Consider the following 19,785-nt stretch of genomic DNA (forward strand, 5'->3'; position numbering starts at 1 on the left):
TGAAGAAAAGAACAGCCAAGAGTTAAGACTTGATTTGCAGATGATGTGGTTCTACTCCCCGGAAGCTGAAATGTGTCCTAGTGATTTCAGTAGAGAAAAGTGGTAAAGAACAAGAACCCACAACACTGTCCTGCAGCCCCCCACACTGTTCACATTGTGCCCGGTGATGCAGCCTCAAGAAACCATTGTCCGTACGCTCAGTCAGTATTGTTCCTCTCAGTGTTGGGAAGGTTTTAGTTTTTTTTGTTTTGTTTTGTTTTTTGTTTTTAAAGATTTTATTTATTTGACAGAGAGAGACCCAGCGAGAGAGGGAACACAAGCAGGGGGAGTGGGAGAGGGAGAAGCAGGCTTCCCGCGGAGCAGGGAGCCCGATGCGGGGCTCGATCCCAGGACCCCGGGATCATGACCTGAGCCGAAGGCAGACGCTTAATGACTGAGCCACCAGGCGCCCCGGGAAGGTTTTAGTTTTATTTGCTTTGAATTATAAATGTGATTTGATTTGATAGTTGTAAGGAAACTGATCATGTGGCCGCCGGACTTTCAGATGGCTTCCTCAGAGCCGTCTCCTCATGTTCACACCTTTGATCCTTGAGTGTGGATGGACCTATGAATAGGTCCAACCAACAGAATATAGCAAAGGTGATGGGATGTCACTCCCCTAATTATGTTGTGTTATATGTGACTCTTGCTAGTGGACACACTCTGGAGAGTGTGTCCCTTGCATTGGAGAAGTAAGAGGTTCCATGTCACAAGGAACTGAGGGCAGCCTCCAGCCTCCAACCAGCAAGAAGCCTCCAACCTTATAGCCGCAAGGAAATTAACTCTGCCAGCTACCTGAGGGAGCTTGGACACAGGCCCTTCCCTGGTTAATCCCCCACAGGAGACCTCAGCCCTGCCAGTACCTTGACCGCAGCCTTGCAGAGGACCCATCTAATGCACATCCTCAGACCCTGACCCACAGAGAGTGTGACATAATAAACGTACATGTTTTCTGTTACACAGCAATAGAAAATTAATACAAAGCATAAAGAGTTTACCCCAGTTGTTATTGGTTCATATTGAACATTATAAAAATCCAAGCTAATTCCAGGAATCTGCAGTAGGTTTGGCCTCCCCCCCGGCTCCCCGAAAGTTGTCCTTAAATTATTGGGTCACTTGACCAAATTGGAAAATGAATGAATGGTAGCTTAGATAATAGTATTGCATCAATGTTTAATGGTATTGACAACGGCGCTGCGGTGTTAGAACATCCATGTTCGTAGGAAGTACTCCCTGAAGAATTTAAGGGAACACACTGTGGTGTATGAAATTTACTCTCACGTGGTTCAGAAAAAAAAATATATGTATTGTAAGTATGTCTGTGTGTGACTGTGTGGTGGTTAACCCCCTGCTTTTTAAAACTTCAATCCGAGAAGGTCTAGGTCTTTCCTGGTAGGGTAAAGCATTTTACCTTTTGTTTTTACTTTTCCTCTGTATACCTCCTGAAGCAAAGTGGGATGCTAAAAATATCACTTGGTGTTTGTTATCTTGTGCTGAAGCAGGGGAGGCTAGCAGATGTAGGCCCCCCTATCTGCTGTGGTTACTCACGTAAAAAAGCTTAATTCTCAGGTAAATGTTTTCTCATTTGCTACTCACAACAGCCCTTTGTTGTGGGTGCTCTTTGTCTCCGTTTTGCTGGTCAAGGGTGTTACTGATTGTCCAAGTTGTCGGAGCGAGTCAGAGGTGGAGCCAGGCCTGACTGCAAGCAGGACCCCCGGTCCTGTCCCTGACTGGTTACCACGGACCTTTGCCGCACGAGCGCTGCTCTCTTGTTCCCCTTCAAAGAAGGTGGCCCCCGGGAAGAGGCCGAGCTGCTGGCGTGACGCCGAGCCCACAGCCCGCCTTCCGCTGGGAGCTCTGGTCACGGCCCTGGTGAGCCTGTAGCCCCTCGTTAGTCCGTGTCTCGGCTCACCGGCAAATCCACAGGTGGCCCCTGCAGCCGTTTCCGTGGCACCGACTAGGGATCGCTGACGAGACACGGCCGATGCCCTGCTTGTGGCCACAGTGGAAGAGGTGGGCGCGCCACACCAGCCAGCCCAGCGTTCTTTTACGAAGCACACGTGGAGGACGGGGCCTGCCCTTGTGCTTGTCCCCCCAGAAGTCAGCCTCCGCTGCCAAGTTCACCATCCCTCCTTCATGCAGCTGCCCACCTGCCCCCTTCTTGTCCACACCGAGTCCCCGTTTGGGGCCTCCTTCACTGGAGCTTCAGAGCGGGGGCAGGGGTCCTTCTTCCAGCACCTGGGGGCCGTACGGACAGTGGTATTCTCATTCACCCTGTTCTGCCCGTGCCGTTCCTCCCAGCTGAAGAACTCCTGACCCTGTGATTTGTCTTGAGCCTGCTGGTCTGTTTGGCTGGCTGCTGCCCTTCCAGGCCTTACCCAGTTTTCCTCATACGCTGGGGAAAACGGTACAGCCACACCTGCAGCCTCCCTCTGGAGTCCTGGCTGCCTGACTGAATGTTGGGCTCTTTGAAGAAAGATTCTCTGAGGGGCAAGCGGGCTTCTGGTTCTCCGGCCCCAGTCCCCCACCTTCCGCAGCCGTGAGGGCTGGCCTCCAGAGGAGCTGTCCGGTTGGGCTTGCTTCTGCACCCTGAGGTTCTGCTGACACCCAGAGTGCGCTCTGTCCATGTGGGCGCAGGCCGCATCCGGCCTTAGTCATCAGTGCTTTGACCACACCGAGTTTGGGCCTCAGAACTCTGTCGATGTGACTGACACCTCAAGTCTGCCACAAATAGGTAGGGAAAACCCCGGTTTCCATTAGTTCTTTAAGGGTGGTTTCTGTATTAACTCAGGGCTCCTGGAAACAACAGGGTCATGTTAATAATTGAGGTTAAACATAGAAATGTATTCACAAATATAAAGTTCTTGAGCTGTTGATTCTTTTTAATAGAGAACAGATATTAAGTGGCTACTTGAAGAACATTGTAGATCGTGTAAAACCAAGATTGAAGACCCAATTCACAATGTTACTTTATATCCTCCCCGAAATTTCTTGTGGAATGTCGTACCAGGAAAAGTTTCCCTCTTCTGTTGAGTTCATATCTTTTCTTTGAATGGTCAAATTAATCCCTTTTGTGTACCTTTTTACCTTCACTACTAGGAAACTCAGAGCCAACCGGCCATGGCTCAGTTGCAGTAAATCTTGTGTTCCAAGCTTCTGATTCTGTTCTCTTTTAAACCCTCTTACTTGTTTTGTGGTTCGTGTTGGCTAAAGAAATACCTACAGTTGGGGGGAGAATTGCTTTGTCACTTTGTGCATTAGTTCTGTGGTTTGCTTTGACCCCCAACTCTGGGTAGAAGCAGCTGTGTGTTATGTCAACGATTAGGTACATGTTTTAACCCATGTAGACAAGAGCTTGTTGACCTGTGCACTGAGGGAGAGCTCTGATGTCCGCGTCTCCTCTCAGGAGTCCAGTCCCACGGCACAGTATTGACTGAGGAGAATTTTGTTCTGAGCGAGACTGAATGTGGGACCCTACCGACCAAAGACTCTGCAGGGTGTGTTAACGACTGGCGGTTGCAGCTGCGCCGCCCGTTTGCCTTCTGGCCATGTTTCCTTTGCCCTCCTTGGTTGCTGGACAGAGGGGAGAGGAGGACAATTCTTGGCAGCTGCTTTTAGCAGGACCCTGAGGCGTGACGGAGGAAGCTAATCTTAGTTCCATTTTTAATGTTAAGGTAGTTTGGTTGCGTCTTTCCTCTTAGGGTAGAGCATTTGAGCTTTTGTTTTTGCTTTTGCATTTCCTGTGTATACCTCCCAAAGCAAAATGGACTGCTAAAAATGTCACTTAGTGTTTTATGTTGTGCCTAGAATAACATTCAAGACTTGTGAACACTGTGAGTCACTAAAATAGTTTTAGGAGAAAAGAAATGTTATCTGTGTTAGTCTGTATTTCCGTCTAGAAATTTTCCAGTTGATTTTGTGTGCTTATTTAATTGGACATACATAAACTGTTTCTTTCATCAGTAGCAATATAATAACGTTTTATTTGCTGGCACCATGCATCTCTCTTTGTAAGCTGAACAGCTTATTTTTAAAAGTACAGTAAGTTTTGTAGGAAGACCACAGTTAAAGAAAGTAGCTGGAAAACAGGCCGTGTGCACGTCCATCGTCATTAGAGCTTTACACATGTGCCTGTCACGAAGTGGGCTCCGGCTTGTGCCCCAGGGGTCCCCGGTGTCTGGCACAGCGTAGACACTTTGTCAGTACTTGTGGGATAAATGAAGTCAGTAGCAGTACAGGCAGCGAAGGGTTAAAGAAGGATGGTTTTCTAAAACAAAGCAGGGAAATCAGCCAGGCCAGTGGGCCTCAGACTTAGTGTGTGTCAGAATCACCTGGAGGGCTGGTGAAAGCCGATCCCTGGGCCGCACCCCCAGAGTTTCTGATCCAGTGCGTATGGTGTGGGGCCCAAGAGATTCCGCTTCTAACCATTCCATGGGTGAGGCCGCTGTTGCTGCTGCTGTTTCAGGGCCATACTTTGAGAACCACTGATCTAGGCTTATTGGCCTTTTCCAGATGAGAAAAGAGCCTGAGAGGAAGTGTGCTTTGCCTAACTGACCAAACCAGTTCGTGGCAGAACCTACATGAAAAGCCAGCCTCCCATTTCCTAACTTCAGGAGAGAGAAGCGTGTCCTGATGTCCTTAAATTGGCAAACTGCTAAGGTGGCCACATGCCCTAGTTTCTTTCTTGGGATGGAATCCCAGGTAACTGACAACTTTGGGTCAGGACAAGAGAAGAGGTGTTGTTCCGGATGTTCACTAGTTAATCCTACACACGTGCCCCGTACCAGCTGCCCATTTGTGACCAGACGACATCCGCCACCCATGAAAGGAAGTGATTTGTTTGGAGGCCGATTAAAGCCGCCTCACTGTGGCCAGTCGTGTTCCTGAAGTGTCTTGCCCATCTTGGAGGTCTTAGCACAACCCTCAAGCTTGGTCAGCTGTGGGTGGGACACACTGCGTCAGGGCCACGTCAGCCGCCCTCACAGGTCATTTCCCTACAGCATGGGAGGCCCCGAAGTTGGGGTGGGAGGTGCGCTCTCGACAGACCCCTGGGCTTCTGAGGCTCTTTTCCTCCTGGCCCTTCTCTCTTTCCTCTGGGTGAGATGCTAAGAATCTGTGGTGGGCAGGCAGCCTTGGAGCAGAAGCTGTTCGGTCTGGGCAGAGGAGGTAATTGTAGGCATTTCCGGCCCATACTTTTCTCTTCCGTTTCCCATGCAGCATGTGTACTGCTGGCACCTGTCACCCTAGCACCACCGTCCTCTGACCGACAGGCGCACTGGTGACACTTGAGGACACGTGAACGTCATGAGGAAGAGGGTGAGCTTGGAGTCACAGTGAGCGGGTTCTGGGTGCAGGCTGTTTGCAAGCACGATGTAACTCTGGGCCTGGTTACTTGCTCTGAGCCTCGGGGTCTTCGTCTGTGAGATGGCCACTGAGGTACTGCCTGCCTGTCAGAGCTGACATAGGAAGTGCTCAGTAGATTGTGGGCTGTTTTCCAGAGAACGTGGTGTGGAATAGGGTGGAGTATAGGCAGTACTTGACTAACACTTGCCTTAAATTGCTCTTTCCCCTCACTTCCTGTGGCCTCTGTCAGTGTAAGCACCAGGCCTGCACATTTGGATTTCGCCTTGTGGCAGCTTGCTGTTACGACAAGGTTGGGGGGAGTTCATTTTGTCTATAAACATCACCCACACATTGGGGAAAGGATCTTGTTGTTGAAAGGAAGATGACTTCAGGGTGGCTGCCTTCTCACCCTGTGGGTAGCATGTTTAGATTTCTTTCTCATGGCAGGTGAAGAAGGTGTGCATTGAACCCTGCGCTCTCTCACCCTCTCTAGAACACACTTCCCAGCACCACTGGGAGGGAGGCAGGCTCCTGGATCCAGCAGGACTCACCTGCCTGGCCCAGGCTGGCCCCGTTCCCTCTCCCCACTCCCTCCCTCTGCCATACTGACTAGGTCTCCTGATTCATCTTTTTTAAAAAAAAAAAAAAAAAAAAAGATTTTATTTATTTATTTGAGAGAGAGAGAATGAGAGACAGAGAGCACCAGAGGGAAGAGGGTCAGAGGGAGAAGCAGACTCCCCGCTGAGCAGGGAGCCCGATGCGGGACTCGATCCCGGGACTCCAGGATCATGACCTGAGCCGAAGGCAGTTGCTTAACCAACTGAGCCACCCAGGTACCCGGTCTCCTGATTCATCTTGACCCTCCTGGCCCAGGGCCTTCCAAACATGCTCTTCCCTCTGCCAGAAACTTTTCCTCAGTCCACATCCCCCCCACCCCCTCAAGAAAATGAAAATCTGGCCCACTGCTGTGAATCTTTCAGGCTTTGGTTTAAATCAGGTTTTTTTTTGCAGGGTCAAGGGTGGTTGCCCGGGTGGAAGATGGCTTTAGAGCACCCTTTCCTGCCTTACCCCCCCCCCGCATCAGTGTTCCTTGCACTTCCATGGAAGCTGCTTGCGCTAGAGCCCTGGCTCCATCTGCCTCTGGGGGCATCCAGAGAGGCATCCAGGCCAAGGTCCAGGCCTTCAGCACTTGATCTCCATTGGGTAAGGGGGCCTTGGGCCACTTGTAATGGTGTGTTTCAGGTCCCTTCCCTGTTCCTCCCAAGCACTGGTGTCTTGTCTGCCTGACTCACTGTTGCACCCCGGGCACCGAGCACTGGGGGCTTGAAAAATGCACTGGGCCATATTACCTCGTACAGTCATCCTCCACAGGGTTCCCTTCTGTCCAAAGAGGAGAGCGGGAATGTGACAGGATCCTCCCTGGCACATAGCCAGCTCAGACTGGACTTTGCTTATCAGGAACCTTCTTCACTTGGGGTCATGTGGAAGCCCTCCTCACCCGCACAGGTGGGGGGCAGTGCTGGGGACATTGACATTCACCAGACTGAACGTCATCAAAGGGCTTATGCTTCTCCAAGCTCTGCCATCCCTGAGCCGGCAGAGTTACATCACTGCTATGTGCCATTCCTGGCCACAGCCCTGGAAGGGGAAAATCATGTAGGAGAAAAAATGTGTCAAAGAAAGTTGGAACCAAAAACACTTTAAGAGGTGACCTTCAAACACGTGCTGAACTTCCTGCAGAGTGTAGACCCGTTTATAGATTCAATCCACTGATTTTCGTGCATTTTTTCAAACATATCCACTAGCTTTCTGGCAGCCGCATATTTTTATTATTAAGGCGCCCTTAGTTCTGAGGACATTGGGGTCGGCAGAACAAAAACTGTCTTTAGGAGATTTGAGTCAGGGTGAGTACACGATGGGCCCAGACATCCTGGAAGAAAATGAAGTGACACTGTTTTCTCCATGGTCACTTGGTGGCTCCTAGACACTTTTGGTTAAACACCATGGGACTTTCCCCTGTCATTCCTCCTTCTTCCTAAGGAAGGGTTTCACAGACCCCACACAGCTCACATAATAGGAACCTGGGCTTGGGGATGCCGGATACTCGGCAGGTTGCTTTCCTTCCCAGTTGGCTTTGTTTTCCTGTCCAGAAAATTCAGGTTTTCCATTTTAAATATAAAAATGTGGTTACCAATTTAGAATGTGTTCTAAGGACTTTAAAGATACTTTTGTTTTCCACTAAGAAAACCTTAATTCGTGGATTGGAGTCAGCATAGAATAAGGACCCAACCCATTAAGGACCCAGCAGAGTTCAGGCCAGGCCCCTAGGCCAGGCAGTGGTAGCTTTTCACCCAGCCCTAATCTTGGACACTGTGACACCTCAGCCCCTCCCCTTTTAGCTTCTGTGTATTTTGTCCAGGTTTGCTTTCTTCTCCTTCTCCTTCTCCTGAGAGAAAGAGAGAGAGAGAGAGAGAGGTGTGAGCTGGGGGTTGTGAGGGAGAGGGAGAGAGAGAGTCTTAAGCAGGCTCCATGCCCAGTGTGGAGCCTGAGCTCACGACCCTGGGATCATGTCCTGAGCTGAAAGCAAGAGTCGGATGGATGCTTAACCAACTGAGCCACCTAGGCGCCCCAGGTTTGCTTTCTTCTGATTGCAAATATGAACGTGTATAGTTGCCTTGTGTATGCTTTTGACGGACACCTTTTTTTTTTTTTAAGATAAGCTTTATTTATTTACTTTTAAAGATTTTATTTATTTGAGAGAGAGAGAATGAGAGACAGCACGAGAGGGAAGAGGGTCAGAGGGAGAAGCAGACTCCCCGCTGAGCAGGGAGCCCGATGTGGGACTCGATCCCGGGACTCCAGGATCATGACCTGAGCCGAAGGCAGCCGCCCAACCGACTGAGCCACCCGGGCGCCCTGACGGACACCTTCTTATTGACCCACTTCTCTACCCTTGTGAGAATCACTGCCTTAGAGCAATGACTTGAGGACAGAAACCATGTTTTTTTCCAGCACAAAGTAGATGCTAAACAAATATTGCAGCCAGATATAAACAAATATAGCAGGAAACAGAAGGAAGAGCAGTGACTGATCACTTTGGTCCACCACTTCTGGGTGAGATTTGTTGTCCGAAGCACTCATGCACACAGTAGGTCTTCAGAAATATTTACTGGCTTACTTGTGTTCTGAGCCTTGTATTAAAGAGACCTGGTTCAGCCAAATGTCTTTGCTTGGGGTGGTTGGCTAGTTAGAACTTGGTGCCTGGGACTAGTAGTCACCCCTTCCCCCCAAGCCCCATGGCTGTGCTCATGCAGGCCTGTTCTAGGCACAGTGTTTACAAATCCGTCTCCCCATCAGAAGGGGCTTGTCCCGAGGAATGTTTTGATGTGAGATTTGAATTTCCCTGTTAAGAGTCCAAGGATGCACCTGCCTGTCACTTTGTGTGTGTGCTAGGCTCTGCCGAGCTTCCCCATCTCCCACTCAAGATTTGGAATTTCTTAACGGTTTCTCTCTTTCCCCCCAGACCTTTGTTCCCCTGGAGGACTAATGAAAGCCCAGGTTCCTGGGTCCCTCCCCCAGAGATCTTGATTCATTAGGTCTGGGTCTGTGTTGGGGGTTGGAGTAGAGAACTGGTATCCTGACCAGTTCCAGCTCATGTCGATGCTTTTCTTCATGACCCAGACCCTTCCTCTGCCCCTCACTCTCAGTCGGGGAAAGGATCAAGACACTGTTTGGTCAGAGAACTAATTCATAGGATTACAAAGTGAAATTGAATTTAAGTCTTTTAGATTTTTGATACACTTTGTGTACATGATCACAGTATTTCTTTCTGTGGGTTGTGGTCAAAAAAGGCCGGGAAGCTACTGTTTGCCTCCACCTTGGAAATGGTCCACTTGCTGACGCTACACCTGTGCATGATCCTTAGTTCCAGACCCAGAGCAGCAAGTCAGTCAGGGTCCTGCTGACTCTGGGAAGGGACTGGATTTGCGGTCTTGATCACCCCTACAGGCCCCCTGACCGGGAGCGGCTCCTCATTGTCCTAGTGAGGAGGACGTGCAGTGTTTTCACTAGGACATGAGGTGTCCTAGTGAGAAAATCCTCCATTCCACACTCCCCAAGGAGAAGGGTCTTCAGCGTTTCAAGTTAGTTATGATGGAAATAAATTTCATGAAGTGATATTTAGCCTTAGTGCCCTCTGATTGTTTCTATTCTGTTTCCTGTTTTAATCCACAGAATTGGTTTGGGGACCTGCTAATGGGTCGTGACTTGGAGTAAATGTGAACAGGAGAAATAGACCACACGTCTCCCCACCTGTGCAGCCAGTGCCCTTCTGCTGATGCTCACTCCGTTCCATCTCCCAGAGATGCCTCTCTTACCCAAGGCGACCCCATCTCTTCACATGTTTCATGGTCATATCCCATAACGTCTGCTCGGCTTACAGCCTTAGGGCTTTCTTCATGAATTTTTCCTGTATCTTTCCAGAAGGAAACCCTTTATTTCTTCAGCATTTGACTTGCTCTGCTGTGTGTTGGAGCTCTGGGTGTATGGTTTTATTTCTCTGTTAGCTTATAAACCATGTGAGGGCAGGGCCTATATTCCCGTCCAGCCATGGACCGGACCAGATCTTCTTTGGCACCAAATGCCCAGCATGGGGCCGGTGGAAGAAGCTCAGCCAAGTTGTGCTCCATTGTGTCAATGGCCACAGGGCCCAAATTCGCTTTCTAACCTTGTTTCACTGGGAAAGTGTGTTCTGATTCCAAGCAACTGACCTTGGGAAGACAAGTCTCTGCCTCCTTCCTTCTCCCCGTGTGGCCTGTGCTTGTTCTTCCTCCTTGGCGTGCTGAGACAGAGGCCTCCTCCTGTGGAAAGTTTTGGTCCTTTACAAAGAACTTCAGTTCTAGGGGATGTAAAGGATACAGCTGCTCAGAGAGAACAAGGGAAAACGACAGTCCTTCTCGGAAAATGCACATAGTGTCCTGCTCTGAGGATTCTAGAATGAAGCAACTGGATTTTTCCTAAAGGCATTCTTTGGGGTGGGGTGGGTTTTTGGAGGGAGCTGAACAAGAGAGACTTTGGAGAGAGTTAAAGGAATGTTATTTGGCTGAGTCTAAGACCCAAGAAGGGAGATGGCCAACCACCGAAGAACTGTCTTTTAAAAGCACACATTGTGACGCCATTTTGTTATTAATCACAGACTGGAAAGGTATAAATTCATGAGAACTGGGAGGCCTTTTTGACTTTGGAAAGTCCCTTTCTAATGCTTCCTAGCCAAACGGCAACTCCAGCCGTCACTCAAATACATATTCTTCCACAACCCATTGTTTTTGGAATTGTTTAAAAATAGCGTCTTGGGTTCCATCTATAATCCCGCCTCCCAAGGTGAGAGAGGTGGTGCTGTAACTTTGGCCTCTCCCCCATGGGCTGAAAGACTGCCTGAGATTTCACCAGCAGGAGTATTTTTAGACTAGGAGCTAGCGCAGCAAGGAGGTCTTTGATGTGCTGCTGCCGTGAGTGAGCCATCCTGCTCTTGGACTTTTCCAGAAGGGTGTGATTCACTTTTATGAGCAGTACTGGCCTGAAAGTCTTGTCTTCTACTCTTGTGGTGACTTGCTTACCTGGGCATCAAAGTTGTGAACACATCTAATAAACAGTGTATTTGCTAGGCTTTAGTTTTGGGAAGAGCAAGAGCCTATGCTGAGATGCGCCATCTTAGTCGGAGGCTCGGGGCAGGGACAGGGTGGTGGTGCACACAGCCAGACGCAGAGCCCGGTACCTTGTAGGTGCTGGTTTGTTAGAAGTGGAACACCGACCAGAGACGATAGACTGTTCGTTCAGGGGACAAAAGAGTTACATGAGTCCTTCTCCCAAGCCCGTTTTAAGCTTTCTTTGAGCCATCTTTAGGGTACTTACTCACTTCTCCCTCCCACATTAGGACACTGGCTGGTGTCACTGGACTCAAATCCAGAGTCTCTCACCTCAGCCTCAGTGTCCCTACCATGGAGGGTCACTGTGAGGATTAAATGAGGGAGGCCCATGAGGCCCCTGGGGCGGCGCTAGATGCTCATGGTCCCAGCTGTTGCTGTGTGCTCACTCAGTGCCTAGTGCCGGCTGCACGCAGAACTGATACATCTGACTAGAGGTGAATTGGTTTGGATGTTCGGCTCTAAGCCGATGAAATTCTGGCTTTGACTAAACCAGCGTGTCTCCCGATTTTAGTCCCAGAATGTCGAGGGCCCTCACAGCCTCTGGTGGGTGGTGAGACTGCCTGCGACTATAAGTGTTTCTCAGAGAATAGCTGTGTGTCACCAGTACCCGAGTAGGCTGGCTTTTTTCCTGGCCCTCTACATGTGTTTACTTATGACTCTGAAGTTGTCTCATGAGGAGGAGAAATGTCTGGGAGGTTGGTTGCTACTTTATCAGCCATTACTGAGGAAGGAGCCCTGGACTGGCCTGGTTCAGGGTGCCTGAGTCCTGGGCTGGGGGCACATCCGATCCCAGGGCCTCCGCTTCCTCTGCAGGTGGACTTAGGATCCTTTCGAGTTCTCACACCGCATGGAAGCGGAGAGCCCCACCACTCACTTGGCACCTGCCCAGGGGTGCCACCTTGGCCATTCCTGTGGAGGGATTGGGATTGATCAGCACTTGCTTCTGAGTGTGTAGAGCAGAGTAGGGTTGGTTTTTTCCCTCCATGTATGTCTGGACTGTCATACATAATATTTCCTCCAGAACAGGCCCCCGGGCCACAAACATATTTGAGAGACAGGAACAGAGGGTCAAGGTCCAGGAAGAAACACTCATCGAAGAACAGCTGAGAAGAGCCTTTGCTCATTTTGTTCCAGAGAAAAATCTGCTGCCGCTGGTTGGGTGAGACTAAAGGCTACCTCTCCTTCACCCCCACCCCTTACTGCCCTCCACCCACGTGCCTGGGAAGCCAGAAGGATGCCTTTGGAGAAGTGGTCGTTTTCAGATCCCTCTGTGGTCCTCAGAGACTTCTGTAGCCTTTTCCAAGCCAGCACCTGTTTGCTGACTCTGATGCTTTTTGTGGGTCCCCGTGTGAAATGAAGCCTGAAGCTGTTCTTGTAAGCCCAGCCCTTCCTCCTGCCCTGAGGAGCCGGCTGGGTTTTCTTTCAAGGACCCTGGGCCTCAGAGCACATCCATGGGCACCTGGAGCCGTCCTCCTCCCGAACAGGGCTGTGAGCAGCTGAAAAGCCCCTGCCTTTGCTGGTCACGTCTCCATCCTGGGACTCCTCACTCTGTCCTGACGGAGGACTTTTCCCAGCTCTCCCCCCCACGGGATTAGGAGGAGCTCCATGGAGGGAGGAGCTGTCTTGCTCTTTCTTGACCCTAGTGCTTTGCACATGTTTGGCATGTAAAGATAAATGGAATGAATGAGTGAATGTGGATGCCCTACGGGGCCTGCTGTGTGTTATCTGATGCACCCTGTTTCCCCAGGTGATAGGTAGGCAAGGGGAGGGACTCTCCAGGTGACCCTTGTCCTTTCACTTTCTTCCTTCTCTGCCCAGTGAGCACCTTCTGTAGTATCCGAAGCTGCTGGGGCTCGTGGCTCTCCTCTCCTTCCCCTGTTGCCCGGGAAATAAATAAATACGTACCTGCTGACAAATGAAAATGTTTCTCCTCTGGAGGTCCAGAAAGTAGCCTGACAAATAATGAGCTCTCAGGGTCCCTGAGCAGGGCGCAGTGCTGCCAAGGCTGACAGAGCCCTGGTGTGTCACAGCCTCCAGTGTCGCGGAGCGCCTCCCTGGGCCCCGTCGCTGTGGCCTGGCCCCAAATAAACAGGCCTTCCTGCCCCCAACTTGGGCGGCTTTGCTGGTGACATGATGTTAAAAAAATATGCTCTGAGGCCCTTGAGGAGCATTGTTTGAATTCTAAACTGGCACCAGTCCTAACGTGCAAGTTCCTCTGAGGGACAGAGGCGGCTCCAAACAACTCCACCTAAGGGACAAAGGTCAGGGCGGACTCTGCTTCCTGTTGTAGCCAGGAGCCTGGATGATGTGGTGCGCTTCGGCCCTGCTTACTTTCTGCCCAGTGCAGTGGTATGTTTACTCAGAATAAACTGTTATTCCCCCTTGTCTCATTCCCTCCCCACTCCCTTCTCTCTCTCTCTGAGTCTCTCATCTCTAGAAATAAAACTCTGGAGAAAATGACTAATTCGCATCTCTGGATGTCTATGAAGTCTGTGGCTTTAAGAATCTCTAGGCCATTTCCAAACGGTGATGAGAAAAAATACTTCCTTGAGAGGAGGCCACCCTGGGACGGGCTGACCTTGAATGCTCACAGCACGTGTTAGGGCTCCAGTTGCCTTGTCTGTGGTGTGTGTGTGTGTGTGTGTGTGAGAGAGAGAGAGAGAGAGAGAGAGAGAGAGAGAGAGGTGCATGGATTGGGAGATGGTGCTGGCGCCCTGTGACTTGGTTTCCTCATATATCTAAGGGTAATGAAAACACTCCTTCCAGTGTTAGTGTGAGGGTAGGGGTAACCTAGAGCTTCCCCGCACAGTGCTTGACTTGTAACGGGATGTTTAAAACTGGAGCTGCTTAGCCATTTGATTAGACTCCAGGAGAGAAGCAGCTCTCAAGCCTGGAGGCTCCCCTTTCATCTCCTCTTGGGATATCTGTCCAATATTTGATGAATGTTTGATAAAAGGACTAAGTCTTGGGGAAAACTCTTTGTGTGGATCTATTCAGAGCCCTCTCTGACGGTGTGTGTGAGGGGCTGTGGACCTCTGAAGGGCTTTGCTTTTTTCTCTGAGTGAGAAGAGATGCCACAGGAGGGTTTTGAGCAGAGGGGCAACGTAACAGGACTAACCTTTTACAAGGATCACGCTGGTTACTGGGCTGAAAAGACTTAAGGGGGCTATTGGACAGGTACGGTAGTGGTTTAGGCATGAAGTGGCTGTGGTTTGGGTCAGGGCATCAGTGGTGCCAGTGGTTATAGTGGTGAGATTCTGAATATACCATTAAGGTGGGATGCACAGAATTTGCTGAAGGATTGGATGGTGGATGTGAGCAAAAGAACAGAGTCAAAAATTTTGACCTGAGTGCCTGGAAGGGTAGAGTTTCCTGTTTACCAAGATGAGGTGGCAGCAGGTTTGGGAGGGAGTATCAGAAGAGTTTTGTGCTTGTGCTGCCTGATCTAGACATCCAGGGCAATGACCAGTAGCTTGTGTGTGCAAAGAGACTAGTCAACAGTTGAGCAGTGCAGACCTCTTCTTTGTCTGCACAGGCCCCTGGGCTTCTCATCTGGTTTCTCGACTTCCTTTGTCATCTCTATGCTACCAGTATTCACATGTATACCTCCAGCCTCCGTCTGCCTCCTTACCTCAGACTCATCGATCCAACTGCCTAATTCAAGTTCCCCTGGATATCTGCAGAGGAGGGTTCCTCTGTTGCGTTACAGGGCCTGGCACGGATGAGATGCTCAAGTTTTTGTTGAGCATGAATATTGTTTATTTCTTAGACTAACCTCATGAATAGGTATTATTATTATTATACAAAAATACATTGATTCAGTCTTGGTTAAAAACCAAAGAAATTATAGGATACAAATGTATTTATATTAAGTTCTTTAAATTTTCCATACAACAAGGGAAAGGAAATTAGAAAACAGTTATTTACTGGTGATTTAAGATCATAAAAATATTTATATAGGTTCTTTTATTATTTTTACAAAAATGAAACAAAAACTTCCTAAGATATCCACAGATTCTTCCTGAGACACTCAGTGGTGAAGGGAAGACACTCATTCCGGACTGTTCGTGGTTAAATACATTTGTTTGTTTCAGGGACTAGGATTTCCTTGAATTGTAAATGATCTGTTAATCTGACCCATGTAAAAGTCACTCTTTTAGAAGAACTTTAGAGCCTTGTGTCTACTTTATTCCAACTTTTTATTGATGTATACCATGAATCAGAAAAAGTACATCTGGCTTTAAGTATGCAGCTTGGAGAACTTTAACACATTGAACGCAAGAGTGTAACCAGCTCCAATCAAGAAATAGACTGGGAGGCCTGGGTGGCTCAGTAGGTTAAGCATCCGACTTTTGGTTTCAGCTCAGGTCATGATCTCAGGGTCGTTAGATTGAGCTCTGTGTCAGGTTCCACGCTCAGGGCGGAGTCTGCTTGAGATTCTCTCCCTCTTCCCTTCCTCATGCACATGCACATGCACTCTCTGAAATAAATAAATGGATCTTTAAAAAACAAAAAGAGAAATAGACCATAGCTCCCTCCTGTCCCCTGCAGCTTACTGCCCCCCACCCCAAGCATAACTGCTGTCTTCACTCCTAAAATCATAGATTAATTTTGCTTGTTTTTGTGTTTGTATAAATGGAATCATACAAAATGTACTTTTTGTGTGTGTGCCTTCTTTCTACGTTTGTAAGATGCATCCATATTTTTGTGTGTAGGTGTAGGTTATATGTTCTTACTGCTGCATAGTGTTCCACACGTGCAGCTGTCTCAGTGTATCCATTCTCCTGTCAGCAGGCGTTTGGGTAGCACTGCTTTGAATATTCTGGTATCTGTCTTCTTGTGATTTTATGTAGGCGTTTCTCCAGAGTGCACACCTGGGAGTGGGATCACGGGCCCCCAGGGAAACTTGTGTCAGCTGTCATCCCATTCACTCTCTCCACAGTGGCGGGGGGACACTGCCCATTGTTCTTCAGCCTCCTTAGTGCTTAGTGTTTCCTATTTTCTCTTTTTAGCCATTCAAGTATGTATGTAGTGGTATCACATTGTGGTTTTAATTGAGTGTTTCCTGGTGACTGCTGGAGTTGAGCACCTCGTCATCTGTTGGCCGTTTGGATATCATCTATTATGAAGTGTCTGTTAAATCCTGAGTGTATTTTTAATCATTACCAGTTATGCAAAGAGAACCAAAATGGTGGCTCTATCAGATTTGAGCCCAAATCCAAGGTGAAGCTTGGTTTCTTCTGTAGGTAGTAGGCCTAGCCTCACTCTTCACCCCACCCCTTCTGCCTCTGCCCTGAGCCTCACTCTTTGGCTCAGTCCCTTGCTGGTCTGCATCCAGCTCAGGCATCTGGATAGTAGCTTACCTTTGACCTAACAATTCCATTTCCAGGGGCCTGTCTCATTATTACAGGTCTAGAAAGGTAAACATGAGAGTGTTCATCAATTCAGCATGGTTTGAAGAGCAAAAGTTAAAAACCATCAGCCAGGTGACTGGTTAAATAGGTTTCAGCAGAACATTATTCAACCATTAGCTGTGCTCATGTGAAAAAATGCCCACAACATATTGTTAAGTTGAGAAATATTTCAGCTCTGCCATATGTACAGTTATGAGGGATTTTTCACTTTCTATGTTATATATTTTTGCAGGGCTTGGATTTTTATAACAAGGTTGTTTTACTTTTGTTGCTGGAAAAAAAAATTATATAATTACTACTTCCATCAGCACCCACAGCAGCTCAAAGTTACCCATAGACTGCCTCAACACGTGGGTGGCACGAACAGGCTTTCATGTCAGAAGAAGCTTAGGTGTTGCAAAACTCTAAATAGTATTTTCCCTCTGTTTTAACATGAAGAGTTCTATATTAAGTAAGAGAGAGGATCTTTTAACATGGAAATTGTTGGAAAAAAATGAAACATCAGATTGCTTTCCGTTCTACTAGGCTGTGGTTATTTTTAGCTAAGTGTTGGCAGAGGCCTGGTGATGTTATCAGATAACAGGAATGGCCTCTATTTATTGAGCATTTGCTATAGATCATGTCCCTGGCTAAATGCTTGACACAGAGGATCATGTTTAATCCCAAGGTTATGCTTTTCTATAGGTGAGGAACCTGCAGCTCAGAGTTTGCCCGTGTCTATGCCTGAGCTTGGGTTAGAACAGAGACTGCCTGACTCCAAAGCCCGCGCAGCCTGAACTCTTGTCTTTATCTTTACATTAGTCTGTAACATTTTAAATAAGTAACAATCTGAAATCCTAGCTTTAAAAAAGTTCTTCCTGGGGCACCTGGCTGGCTCAGTCCATAGAATACACATCTTTTGATCTCCGGGTTGTGAGTTCGAGCCCCACGTTGGGTGTAGAGATTACTTAAAAAAAAAAAAAAAAAAAACTTTAAAAAGTTCTTCCTAATGTCCTCAAGCCACTTCTCTGCTATAGTTGTCCTTTTTACACATTTGGAAAATGGGGGATTGTGGATTGGTAGGTAGCTTCACATGGAACTCATGTAAGTGGACGAATGGAGGTCCTTCCCGGTTGTGCCACAGTTCTGTACCCTGTACACTGTGGGTAACAAGAAATTGACAGCCACGGTGTTTCTCAACATTGGCTGCAATAATTCTGGAACTGCCTCAAAGTGTTATCCGCCATGACCCTGACATTGTGGTTCCTTGTGTGGCTGATATTTAGAGACTGCCCTTATCCAGAGCGAAATTAAGCCCTGACAGAAACCACTGCTAAGTTGGGATCCCAGCTGCTGCTACAAGTGACATTTGAAAGGCCAGTTGATACCTACATTTGTCAGCCCGGGCAGAGACCGTTGTTAGGCTTGACTGAGGGTCAAATTGAAAATCTAAGAATGAAATATTGGTCTCCGGCAAACTTCTCAGGAAAAAATTGGTGTGACTTTTGGGGTTTGGGGGTTCTGTTAAGATTTGATTCTGTGAGCAGGCTACGTGCCTCTCTTCCAGCCTGTCCTTCCTCTGACATTCATCTGACAGCTGGGTCTGTGTCCTGCCGTGGTTGCCCAAGAAAGTGCCTGCCCTTAGTAACACCGTGGCCGTTTATACAGAAGTCATGAGGCTGCGTAAGCCACCCTTCCTCTGGAAGAAATGACTAGCAGGTTAGTCACTGGAAGTTCCTGACCTTCCATGGTGTAAATGCCACCCTGAGCGGTGGCCTGAGGCTTTGTTTTCTTAAGTTCTGTCAATGACCTTTGATGTTGCTCTCACAGGTTTGATAAATTACAATCAAATAGCAGCTTATGGCAGTTCCTTCTTACATGATTTCCTTCTTATGTGAAGGAGGGTTTTTATTTCCTTTGGTGAGGTATTGCCATAAGGAAAGTGGACTAGTCTGGCAATCCCAGCTGTTGGTGGGGATATGGAGCAACTGGGACCTTGATAGTGGAATTGCAAAGTGGCACAGCCATTTTGGAAAATCATTTGGCAAAATCCACAAAATTAAATATAGTATATACTCTATCAGTAAGCAGTTTTGCTCACGGCAAGCTCTTGCCCTGTGTTCCGGGAGACATGTATGAGAATGTTCATAGCAGTGTTGTTTATAGAAGCTGCAAACAGCCCAGTGTCCACTGAAAATGAAAGCTCTTATATATACTTCAGCATGGTTAAATGTCAGACCTACCACTGAGTGAAAAAGAACATGAGAATATTTACAATATATTTCCATTTATGTAAAGTTCACAAAGCTGTAAGTTATACTTATAAACTGTCAAAAAAAGTAAGGGATGATACGTACAAAAACCAGAATCATGGGGCGGGGGCAGGCGCGCCTGGGTGGCTTGGTTGGTTGAGCAGCCAGCTCTTGGTTTCAGCTCAGGTCATGATCTCAGGGTCGTGGGATTGAGCCCCGCATTGGGCTCCGTCCTTATGGCGGAGTCTGCTTGGGACTCTCTCTCTCCCTCTAAAGTGGATAAATAGATCTTTTAAAAAAAAATCATAATCACAGTTACCGGTTGTTGGGAAGAGAGTTATGATCACGAAAGGGCATGTGGTGGCATCAGTGGATTTGATAACTTTCTGCTTCTAGAGCTTTTTTTTTTTTTTTTAAGATTTTATATATTTATTTGACACAGAGAGAGAGAGACACAGCGAGGGAGGGAACCCAAGAAGGGGGAGCGGGAGAGGGAGAAGCAGGCTTCCCACGGAGCAGGGAGCCCGATGCAGGGCTCGATCCCAGGACCCTGAGATCGTGACCTGAGCCGAAGGCAGACGCTTAACGACTGAGCCACCCGGGCGCCCCTGCTTCTAGAGCTTTGTTGTCTGATATGGCAGCCACCAGCCACAATTCAAGTACTCATAGACACAAGCGCTGTCATGTGGGATGGTGCAGATACAGAACATTTCCATCATTGCTCAAAGTTCTATTTGATAGGCTAGGTTGGTGGATGCATGTGTTTAATTCTAACTCGTGTGTGTGTGTGTGTGTATGGAATTTTTCAAAATTCTGTTTTAATTTCAGTATATCTAAAAACATACATATATGAAATCTGAAGTACAACTTTCTAAGTGAAAAGTCAGGGAATAATAAGAGAGTGGTTGATAAAGCTGCCTGAGACTCCAGTAGGGTGGGAGCGTCTCTTTGGCCTTGGCCTCCATCAGATGATTGATACACTTGAGGGACTCCAGAAGAGGGCAGGAAGTGTGCGCGCGCGTGTCTGGTGCCGTTGGTGAGACTTACCCCGAC

At 48.1% G+C, this 19,785-nt stretch overlaps 1 protein-coding gene across 4 annotated transcripts in view; it reads left to right on the forward strand.

Moving 5' to 3' along the window:
• RAPGEF1 (Rap guanine nucleotide exchange factor 1) overlaps positions 1-19,785 on the forward strand; it is a 113,064-nt gene that overhangs the window by 19,747 nt on the left and 73,532 nt on the right. For 3 of the 4 annotated variants that reach the window (XM_073905585.1, XM_025888279.2, XM_073905586.1), the window contains exon 1: positions 2,650-2,773. The exons of the other annotated variant lie outside the window; for it this stretch is intronic. In XM_073905585.1, coding sequence (XP_073761686.1) covers positions 2,665-2,773 — 109 coding nt within the window. In that variant the 5' untranslated portion in view covers positions 2,650-2,664. Of the gene's footprint in view, positions 1-2,649; positions 2,774-19,785 lie in introns of those variants that run through there. 4 annotated transcript variants of the gene reach the window in all.

Source organism: Callorhinus ursinus, unplaced genomic scaffold (assembly GCF_003265705.2).
Source record: "Callorhinus ursinus isolate GAN/ISIS: 27379988/994484 unplaced genomic scaffold, GSC_fseal_2.0 scaffold24, whole genome shotgun sequence".
Lineage (NCBI taxonomy): Eukaryota > Metazoa > Chordata > Mammalia > Carnivora > Otariidae > Callorhinus > Callorhinus ursinus.